This window comes from Herpailurus yagouaroundi, unplaced genomic scaffold (assembly GCF_014898765.1).
Source record: "Herpailurus yagouaroundi ecotype Mexico unplaced genomic scaffold, PumYag 195, whole genome shotgun sequence".
Classification (NCBI taxonomy): Eukaryota; Metazoa; Chordata; class Mammalia; order Carnivora; family Felidae; genus Herpailurus; species Herpailurus yagouaroundi.
This window is the reverse complement of record NW_024412426.1, coordinates 13,973,867-13,985,933: the sequence shown is the minus strand read 5'-3', so window position 1 is coordinate 13,985,933 and position 12,067 is coordinate 13,973,867. Positions and strand designations below refer to the sequence as shown.

The 12,067-nt window shown below is 36.1% G+C and overlaps 1 protein-coding gene across 4 annotated transcripts in view; it reads left to right on the top strand.

Annotated features, from left to right (window-relative positions):
* TDRD5 (tudor domain containing 5) overlaps nucleotides 1-12,067 on the top strand; it is a 108,408-nt gene that overhangs the window by 30,715 nt on the left and 65,626 nt on the right. For all 4 annotated transcript variants that reach the window (XM_040446634.1, XM_040446633.1, XM_040446631.1 and 1 more), the window contains one exon: nucleotides 2,245-2,301. In XM_040446634.1, the coding sequence (XP_040302568.1) occupies nucleotides 2,245-2,301 (57 nt within the window). The remainder of the gene's footprint in view (nucleotides 1-2,244; nucleotides 2,302-12,067) is intronic.

Here is a 12,067-nt window from a genome sequence, read left to right as displayed (position 1 = left end):
TAAATTTAATTTGCCTGTAAGTATTTATTAGTTTTACACTTATACCTGATCTTTTCAAATATATAGCAAATGGAGTGGCTATTCGTTTAAGATCAGGAAAAAAAATACCCACTCCTAAAATTTTTTAATGTTTTCAAAATTATTTTAAAAATTGAAGTGCCAGAAATGCTGCCTGCCTTTTGTTCTTCCCCTTACCCCAATAAATTGTTAGCAAACAGTTCAAGATCTTTACAGTATCAGTTTCGTACATATGTATGTCAAATATTCTAAAAGTTACGTGGCATTTTACTCTGTCGATGTACTATGTTTCATTTATAATATGTGCAGTTAATTAAATTGGGTTATTCTAGCCTTGGCTATTAAAAAATACTACAGGTAATGTCCTCAAACATGTATCTAGAAGTAGACTTGCCAAAGGTATTGAATAGTGTAGTTTTGGTCATTAATACCTAATTACCCTCTAAAAGGTTTGAACAGATTGACACCCCAAGTGACCGTGAAATGTTACTATCCAATTGGGTTTTTGTAGTTTATACCCCTTGATTTTTACATTGAGCATCTTTTCATATGCTTAGTAGCCATTTGTATTTCTTATGTGAATTGCTTTTTCTTGTCTTTGGCTTAATGTGTTGTTTTTCCCTATTAACTTGTGAAAGTTCTTTGCCTGTTACGTATCAGGCTAAAGGGTATGTACACTTGAAATTTTGGCAGGAGCTATTCTTATTTGAATGATCAGAGTGCCATTACAACTCTTATGCTTTTGAAGTTATTCCATTTCTGATGTCATGATTTTACTGGGAGAAATGCAAAAACCATGGTGCATTCAAATCCTGCTTTTTTGTTTGGACATTTGACCATGTATCCAACGATTATTTAAGGATGTTGAATATGATTTTTTTATGGTAATAAAAAGGAGAAAAATTAAGTATTCACTGGTAAAGCATTGGTTAAATTAACTACCCAAACTAGACACCATCATGTGGCTCATAAAAATGTTTCTTTATATCTCACTTAATTTACATGGAAGTATCTTCTTGACATATTGTTAGACTTTAAAAACAGGGTTTATAGAATAGCATGTTAAGTGTTGTCCTTTCATGTAAAATCATGTGTAATGTGTGTGTACATAAAGGGGTTTCTGAAAGGATGATTTCTGAAAACGAGCAGCAGCTATCTCTGGGTCACAGGATTTTGGAGTCATTTTTATATTTTTCTGAAACTTGATTTAGACTTTTTAATTAAGTATGTAAAATTTGGAAAAATCTGGGAAAACAAAGCTTTTTATACTTTAAGGGGATAGAATAAGTTTGCTTTTAGGAATTTTTCCTAAAAATTGGACAAGTGTGAGAGATGCAAATAAGAGAATAATTATAAGAATTGTGATGATAACAAACAGGACACAACCATAAAGAGAGGATCTAGTAAATAAATATAAATATATTGAATTATTAGAAAACCCTATAACCAGTAAATATGTTGATCCGTATTTACTGCCATGGAAAGATGGTGGTATGATAATAAAAACTTGTTATGGAAATGACCTTATTTTTTATACTAAATATAGATATTTTTATGTGCATATGGGCAACAATGACTATGGATAATTTTTTTCTTTGCTTAATGGTATTTTTTCAAAGTTTTCTATAGTGTCCATTATATTTTTTCCTTCCATTTAAAATACTTGAAGCTATGCTGTAGGGTATTTATTTTACGTGAGCTAAAGCTAAATAGGCTTGCTAAAGATTTGTAGGAATTTCTGGAGAGCTGTGGCATTGCAGTGTTATGTAAGAATGATTTTCCACTCTGGAAACATTGGAAATCACTGCCTTCGTTTGGTTATAACCTTTTTTAAAACTGGAAACTGATCTAAATTATTGTGACTTTTAATTCATTCACTCAATAATTTTTTTTTTAACTTTTTTTTTTCAACGTTTATTTATTTTTGGGACAGAGAGAGACAGAGCATGAACGGGGGAGGGGCAGAGAGAGAGGGAGACACAGAATCGGAAACAGGCTCCAGGCTCTGAGCCATCAGCCCAGAGCCCGACGCGGGGCTCGAACTCACGGACCGCGAGATCGTGACCTGGCTGAAGTCGGACGCTTAACCGACTGCGCCACCCAGGCGCCCCACTCAATAATTTTTTTTTACCTTTATGACTATTTAAGTTTATACTGTTTTATTTTAATACTTTGTTAGCAGCACCCTAATGGTGTCTGTTTATATTGCATTTTATTTTCTATTAGGTTGTATCCAAATTTCCAGAGGGTTTGCTTATTTCTAAACTTCTTGGAGAGTTTGAGGTGAGTATTTTTTTTTTTTTTTAATGGCTTATGTTTCTTGTGATGGATAGAAATTTTGTTGCCACTCCTGGGATCTTCCAAGTGTGTGCCCTAGAACTTAAATATTTTGTTTTGCATTTTGGTATCCTTTTCTTTACCAAAAGAGTTAAGAATATGGTGCTTTGTAAGTGCTTCATTATACATAGGAAGGATATCTTTACCACTTAAAATTATTATTAGAATCAAAGTTAATTTATTTTTAAGGCCTGACAATACTAAGTGTTAGTCGGCATGTGGAGAAACCAAATACGTCCTCCACTGCTTGTGCAACAGAGCCCCTTTGAAGAGCATTTTGTCGGTATCAAGTAAAGTTGAAGATTTGCACCCCCAGTGATCCAGCATTTCCACTTCTAATGTATACTCTAGAGAAACTGCTGCATGTGTGCATATGCACACATATGTAAGACGTGCACGTGGCAGCAGAGTAAAAACTGGAAACAGATTAAATGACTGTCATAGGAAGATGGATAAATTGAGGTGGACATTGATGCACTGGAATAATACACAGTAGATAAAATGAACTAGGTTTGTTGTGCAATGCAGATCGTTTTTGGAGCCATCTGTTGAGTGAAAAAAATCAAGCTGCAGAATGGTAATTCAGTTATTACTGTAAATCCAATTAAAAAAATGCTAAGACCTGTATAAGTTCTATGCCAAGCTGCGTTCTGACTGCTTTTCATATTGTAATTCATTTGACTTTCACAACAGACTGAGGCACAGAGCAGTGACTTGCCTAAGGGTCACATAGCCAGTAACAGGTAGATCCAGGATTTGAACCCCAGGCATCCTGGCTTCAGAATCCTAAATCTTAACTACTGTGCCATGAAAACTGTCATATATTCGCAGATATAAACACAGATATTGTGATATACTACCACATAATAGTTAAGATACATTAACCTTTATGTGCTAGGTAAAAAAAATTTGTTTCAATGTTTATTTTTGAGAGACTGAGAGAGGCAGAGCATGAGTGGGGGAGGGGTAGAGAGAGAGAGGGAGATACAGAATCAGAAGGAGGCTCCAGGCTCTAGGCTCTGAGCTGTCAGCACAGAGCCTGACCCGGGGCTCAAACCCATGAACAGCGAGATCATGACTCAGATGCTTAACTGACTGGGCCACCCAGGCGCCCCTGTGCTAGTTTATAAATGATATGTAAAGTCACGATATTATTTACTCAGTTTTGTGAAGTTGTAATGACTTCAAAATGAAATGCTTAGAACAGTGCCTGCCATTGCTCAATAAATATTAACTCTTAGAAGAAAAAGAAAGATTGAAAAGACACACATCATGGCTTGGGGTAGTGATAGAGAAAGCTTAACACTGTTTAAAAAAAATGAATCTTTTAGAGCCACACAGTTTATTTCAAATGAACTTAAACAAGGGCTCTTTTTTTTTAACCAGAAAATTAACTTATCTAATGAAATTCCAGAAAAAAGTCTATAATAGAATATGACTTAATTATCACAAATTTATGGATGAAATCAATCTCCTATGCGAGATTCATAACTCAAAGTGAATAGTTTTATACCACAAATGTAGTTTATGATAAAGTTCATGGTATTAAGGTTGCAAGTCAGCAATCTTGGAGAAATTAAAACAAACCTTTTAGGCTAGTATCCAAAATCTGTAAAGAGCTCACCAAACTCCACACCCGAAAAACAAATAACCCAGTGAAGAAATGGGCAGAAAACATGAACAGACACTTCTCTAAAGAAGACATCCGGATGGCCAACAGGCACATGAAAAGATGCTCAACATCGCTCCTTATCAGGGAAATACAAATCAAAACCACACTCAGATATCACCTCACGCCAGTCAGAGTGGCCAAAATGAACAAATCAGGAGACTATAGATGCTGGAGAGGATGTGGAGAAACGGGAACCCTCTTGCACTGTTGGTGGGAATGCAAATTGGTGCAGCCGCTCTGGAAGACAGTGTGGAGGTTCCTCCAAAAATTAAAAATAGACCTACCCTATGACCCAGCAGTAGCACTGCTAGGAATTTACCCAAGAGATACAGGAGTACTGATGCATAGGGGCACTTGTACCCCAATGTTTATAGCAGCACTCTCAACAATAGCCAAAGTATGGAAAGAGCCTAAATGTCCATCAACTGATGAATGGATAAAGAAATTGTGGTTTATATACACAATGGAGTACTACGTGGCAACGAGAAAGAATGAAATATGGCCCTTTGTAGCAACATGGATGGAACTGGAAAGTGTTATGCTAAGTGAAATAAGGCATATCTGTATGGCAGATCTGAAAGACAGATACCATATGTTTTCACTCTTATGTGGATCCTGAGAAACTTAACAGAAACCCATGGGGGAGGGGAAGGAAAAAAAAAAGAAAGAGGTTAGAGTGGGAGAAAGCCAAAGCATAAGAGACTCTTAAAAACTGAGAACAGGGGCGCCTGGGTGGCGCAGTCGGTTAAGCGTCCGACTTCAGCCAGGTCACAATCTCGCGGTCCATGAGTTCGAGCCCCGCGTCAGGCTCTGGGCTGATGGCTCAGAGCCTGGAGCCTGTTTCCGATTCTGTGTCTCCCTCTCTCTCTGCCCCTCCCCCGTTCATGCTCTGTCTCTCTCTGTCCCAAAAGTAAATAAACGTTGAAAAAAAAATTAAAAAAAACTGAGAACAAACTGAGGGTTGATGGGGGGTGGGTGATGGGTATTGAGGAGGGTACCTTTTGGGATGAGCACTGGGTGTTGTATGGAAACCAATTTGAAAAAAATTTCATATATTGAAAAAAAAAACCTTTTAATGTTACAGCAGAGCTCTTTGCTCTTCCTAGTAAACAGATTTATGCAGAAATTCACCTTGATGATTAGAAGTATATACTAAGTATAGATTTAATTTAACTTTTGTTCTAACTTGTGGAAACACTTGCTTAACCTTTATTTATCCAACGTGATATAAAAGCTACCTTTATGATTTGCTCTCTTGAAATACCTGGTGAGTAGTCTGTCATTTGTTCAAGATCCCTTGTTAAATTGCTAATTGAAGGGAAGATATAGTGCAGTGGCAGCATAGTTTTTGGCTTCTCCTGAGGCTCCACATAAAGAGAGAAAACCAGATAGCAAAACCAGGACTCCACTGATAATATCTACAACAAAACTGGGTAATATATTTTCCAAGAACAATTGTGTGGGGAGTAGTTACCAGCAGCCACAAGGTCTTACTGATACCAGTGTCTGTGTCAGGATAAAAGAGGGAAGCAGGGGAGCCAATGTCTGATGGATCTAGAAACAAAAAACTATGAAATAACCATCAGATATTCACTAGATAGTACAGCAAGCCATTTTGAAAACAGCAGCTGAGACTGGATAATATTTTGATATATCTAATAGCAGAGAGTGCAAAGCACATGTATCTAAAAGCAGGGAGTGTTTCATGGTAAGCCTTGAATTAGGCTGGAACATATAGTTACCTATGAATTCTTGAAATGGACAGGTCAGAACTCTCTTCCAGATAGGACGAAAAATGAGGGAGAAATTGAGCAGGATAGGGATCATAGAAAAAGAAGAGTCCAGATGTAAATAGGACTAAGGGAAAAGAGCCAGGACGCTTCAAAAACAAGCTACTATATATATTTTTTTATTCATTTTTAAATTTGAATGTAGTTGACAACGTTGCATTAGTTTCAGGTGTACCACATAGTAACTTGACAAGTTTAAATATAAGCTGTGTTTACTGAAAGTGTAGCTACCATCTGTCACCATACAACACTTATAATATCATGGACTGTATTTCTTGTGCTGTGCCTTAATATCTGTGACTTATTCCGTAACTAGAAGCCTGTATCTCCCACTTCCCTTTACCCATTTGGCCCCTCCATTCCATCCCCTCCCTTCTGGAAGCCATCAGTTTGTTCTGTATGTTTACAAGTCTGATTCTGCTTTTTGTTCTTTGTTTGTTTGTTTGTTTGCTTTTAGATTTCACATATAGTGAACTTATATGGTATTTGTCTCTGACTTATTTCACTTAGCATAATATTTTTTAGATCCATCCATGTTGTTGGCAAGATCCCATTCTTTTTTATGATTGGGTAATTGTGTGTGTGTGTACACCACATCTTCCTTATCCATTCATCTACTGATGGATTCTTAGGTTGCTTCCATATCTTGGATATTGTAAATAATGCTACAATAAATATAGGGGTGCATAAATTAGTGTTTTCATTTTCTTTGGGTAAATTACCCAATAGCGGAATTATTGGATCATCCTGTATTTCTATTTTTAATTTTTTGAGGGATATCTACAGTGGTTATAGTAGGATACTATATTTTTTAACAGTATATGAAAATAGAAGAAGGAACTCTGTGTAGCACAAAAGCCATCCAGAGTGATGTTTTACAAGTTAGGAGAAAGAATTTCACCTAAAATATGCAACAGAAGAGGATCAGGGTCAAACCTCTCCATTGTGTTAAGAAAAAAGAGAAGAAGAAGTAGAATATATTTACAGGTAGTGAAAGTATATCAGAAACACATGCCCCTATACAGATCAAAACTGAATCTTCTTTTTCAAAATGATACATTGAGAAAGTGATATAAAACATGATAGAAAACATAAATCCAAAATACATGAGTTTGAAAATAAGGTAATAATAGACGGGAAAGAATGGGAAATGAAAGAAAAAGTCATTTCCAAAATGAAGACTAAACTGCAAAGATGACAAGAGCAAAAATGCAACAGATAATGCTCTCAGAAAAACAAATAAATATGAGCAACCTTTTGAAAATCAAAAGGAAATGAAGGAAACACTGGGCATCCAGGCATAAAAAAGTCTGTAAGGTTTTTGAAATCTAGTGAGAAACTCAGGTATGCAAATAAATTAAGATGATACTGTGTCTGAGTAGCATATATTGGAACAGTCTTGAAGGTATTACCAATTCTGGACGTAGCGTAAAAAAACTACTATCTGAAGTTACTAGATCAATACCTAAAAGTAGGCAGAAACTGGACACGATTCAGTATTTGCAAGAGGGAAGGCTCCCACCCTGTTTTTGTTTTGGCACCTCTTGTTTGCCTAGATTTTGTCCTGATGGTGGTCCCCATCCAATGTTTGGAATTTGGACAAAAAATCAGAAGTTTTTACTTCCTTAAGTAACCAAAGGAGCTACATAAGGAGCTGAGAAATGAGAAATTTTAGGATGGAGACAGCTACAGAGAAGTTGCATCAAATTCTTCACGTAAATTCTGCCCAAATCTCTGGCTGACAGTTGAACTGCACATAGTTAGGGTAGGCTCAAAGCAGCCTACTAAGGCTAAAAGAACTGAATATATTTTGGCTCTTGACCATTACAGAGAGGCAAACTTTGTGTTTAAGTTCAGCCAAATTAATTCCCTGCTGAAACAAAGCAAAAAGCAATAGTCTTGAATATAAATGATTCCTAAGTCTTTACACTATATAATTCATGATGTCCAGGATACGAAACAAATTACTAAATATATTAAGAAACAAGAAAATGTGATCCTTGGTGAAGAGAAAAAGTAATCAATGCAAACATTGGTAACGCAGATGTTGAAGTTAGAAAAAGCGTTTTAAAGGCACTTTTATAGTCATATAAAAGGATATAAAGAAATACATGTTTTCAGCATTACCTTGATTTCAAAACCAGACAAAGATCCCATTAAAAAGGAAAGCTACAGACCAGTTTTCCTGATGAACATGGATGGAAAAATTCTCAAGAAGATATTAGCCAACCGGATCCAACAATACGTTAAAAAAAAAAATTTATTCACCATGATCAAGTGGGGTTCATTCCTGGGCTGCAGGGCTGGTTCAGTATCCACAAATCAATCAGTGTGATACAGCACATTAATAAAAGAAAGGACAAGAACCACATGATCCTCTCAATAGATGTAGAGAAAGGATTTGACAAAATATGGCATCCTTTCTTGATAAAAACCCTCAAGAAAGTAGGGATAGAAGGATCATACCTCAAGATCATAAGAGCTGTATATGAAAGACACACTGCTAATATCATCCTCAATGGCGAAAACCTGAGAGCTTTCCCCCTAAGATCAGGAACACAACAGGAATGTCCACTCTCACCACTGTTAATCAACATGGTATTGGAAGTCTTAGCCTCAGCAATCAGACAACACAAAGAAATAAAAGGCTTCCAACTCACAGAGGAAGTCAAAACGTTTTACTCTTTGCAGGTGACATGATACTCTATATGGAAAACCCATAAGATTCCACTAAAAAACTGCTAGAACTGATACATGAATTCAGCAGTATCACAGTATATAAAATCAATGCACAGAAATTGGTTGCATTTCTATATACCAATAATGAAGTAGCAGAAAGAGAAATCAAGGAATTGATCCCGTTTACAATTGCACCAAAACCCATAAAATATCTAGGAATAAACCTGACTGAAGAGGTAAAAAATTTATACACTGAAAACCATTGAAAGCTTATGAAATAAATTGAAGACGACACAAAAAAGTAAAAATACTCCATGCTCCTGGATAAGAACAAATGTTGTTAAAATGTCAATACTACCGAAAGTAATCTACATATTCAATGCAATCCCTATCAAAATAACACAAGCATTCTTCACCGAGCTAGAACAAACAGTCCTAAAATTTGTATGGAACCAGAAAAGACCCCAAATAGCCAAAGCAATCTTAAAAAAGAAAACCAAAGCAGGAGGCATCACAATTCTGGACTTCAAGCTGTATTACAAAGCTGTAATCATCAAGACAGTATGGTACTGGCACAAGAACAGACACTCAGATCAGTGGCACAGAACAGAGAACCCAGAAATGGACCCACAAACCTATGGCCAATTGATCTCTGACAAAGCAGAAAGAATATCCAATGGAATAAAGACAGTCTCTTCAGCAAGTGGTGCTGAGAAAACTGGACAGCGGCATGCAGAAAAATGAACCTGGACCACTTTCTTACACCATACACAAAAATAAAATGGATGAAAGACCTCAATGTAAGACCAGAAGCCATCAAAATCCTCGAGGAGAAAGGCAGAACCCTCTGTGACCTAGGCTGCATCAACACGTCTCTGGAGGCAAGGGAAACAAAAGCAAAAATGAACTACTGGGACCTCATCAAGATAAAAAGCTTCTGCACAGTGAAGGAAACAATCAGCAAAACTAAAAGGCACCTGACAGAATGGGAGAAGATACTTGCAAACAACCTATCAGATAAAGGGTTAGTATCCAAAATCTATAAAGAACTTATCAAACTCAACACCCAAAAAACAAATAATCCAGCGAAGAAATGGGCAAAAGACATGAATAGACACTTCTCCAAGGAAGACATCCAGATGGCCAACCGACACATGAAAAAATGCTCCACATCACTCATCATCAGGGAAATACAAATCAAAACCACAATGAGATACCACCTCACACCCGTCAGAATGGCTAACATTAACAACTCAGGCAACAACAGATGTTGGAGAGGATGTGGAGAAAGAGGAACCCTTTTATACTGCTGGTGGGAATGCAAACTGGTGCAGCCACTCTGGAAAACAGTATGGAGGTTCCTTGAAAAATTAAGAATAGAACTATTCTATGACCCAGCAATTCCACTAAGTATTTATACAAAGGATACAGGTGTGCTGTTTCGAAGGGGCACATACACCTCAGTGTTTATAGCAGCACTGTCAACAATGGCCAAAGTATAGAAAGAGCCCAAGTGTTCATTGACAGATGAATGGATAAAGAAGATATGGTGTGTATACACACACACACACACACACACACACACACAAAATGGAGTACTACTCGGCAATCAAAAAGAATGAAATCTTTCCATTTGCAACAACGTGGATGGAACTAGAGTGTATTATGCTAAGCAAAACTAGAGGAAGACAAGTATCACGATTTCACTCGTGTGGAATTTAAGATGCAAAACAGATGAACGTAAGGGAAGGGAAGCAAAAATAATATAAAACAGGGGGACAAAACATAAGAGACTCAAATATAAAGAACAAACTAAGTGTTGGTGCAGGGGTTATGGGTGGGGGGATGGGCTAATGGTCAGGGGGCATTAAGGAAGACACCTACTGGGATGAGCCCTGGGTGTTATATGTAGGGAACGAATCACTGGATTCTACTCCTCAAATCATAAGTGCACTATATGCTAACATATAAATTGTAAATTTAAATGTAAATTTTAAAAAAACTTTATTGTTACTGATATGAATATTAAGCAATTTTACTCTGTAAAAATGAATTCCTAGTGGGGAATTCCAATGTAGTTTGATACATTAAAGTTATTTTATGATTACTACACTAAAATTTTTTGAAGATTCTTCTCATTGAAAACCAAGAAAACCTTTGGTAATGACAAAGCAAAAGCTGATTGGAGGGTTTTGAAGTTAATGCTAATATGAATTGTCAGTTATTTTTACAGTGGCTTCATTCAATATGACAAGAACAAAATTTTTCAACTGTGTTGTTTGTTTTTATTGGTAATATTTTTCACCATCTTGAGTATTCCTCAGATGTTTTTAAGTTGAATAGTTATGAAATGGAGTATAAATTATTAACTTACTGGAATTTATATGTGTAATCACAATTGATGATGACAATCCTTACGAATTTTTCTTTCCCATGTAACCATGCACTGTTTTCTACAGAACTAAATATTGATGAAAACTAAAAAAAATAAGAAAATAAAGTTAAATGAAGTCATGAGGTGAGGCTCTAATCCAGTAAGACTGGTGTCCTTTTAAGAAGAGCAAGAGATACTAGGAGTGCGTGAGTGCAGAGTAAAGTCCATATGAGGGCACAGTGAAAAAGCAGCTGTCAGCAAGCCAAGGAGAAGCCTCCTTGCCATGTATTTGATCTTGGGCTTTCCAGCCTCCAGACCTGTGAGAAAATATAAATGTCTGTTGGTTAAGCCCCCCCCCCCCCATTTGTGGCTTTTTGTTACAGCATCTCTGCTTATACTAATACGATATCTAAGATTTTTACCTATTTAAAAAAAATACATATGCTCATATTGAATGAACAGATAACATATGTTAATGGAGAAAAATGATTTTCTAGAACTGGAAATAATAGAAGTAAAAAATTCACTGTAGTATCTTAACAAATTGGAAATGGCAGAAGAAACCATCAGTGAACTTTAAGACAGATCAACAGAAATAATTCAATCTGAAGAACAGAGAAAATAAGGATAAGAAAAAAAGCAGAGTCTGAGAGACTGCTGGGAAAATACCAAGTGGTGTAACATATGTGTAATTGGTGTGGAGAGAAAGGGCAAAATATTTGAAAATATGGCTGGAAATATTCCAAATTTTATGAAAAGTTTACAGATTTAAGAAGCCCAGATAATCCCACACAGTGAATACAAAGAAAACCTTACACAGGCACATTCTAGTCAAACTGCAGTAAACCAAAGATAATTAGAAAATTCTGAAAGAAGCCAGAGAAAAATGATTTTCAGAGAAAATCCTGAAAGCACCCAACAAAATGCACACGGTTGAACAATGATACAAATGATGACTGACTTCTCATTAAAAACAATAACTAGAAGGTAGTGGAAGTATATCTTTAAAGTACTCAAAGGAAAAATGTTAGGCCAATATTTTGTATCCAGTGATAGTGTCTTTTTTAACGTAATTAATTTTTTCTTTTATTTATTGAGAGACCACTCAAGCAAGGGAGGGGTAGAGGGGGAGAATCTTTTTTTTTTTTTAATTTTTTTTCAACTTTTTAAAAAAAAATTTTTTTTTTTCAACGTTTA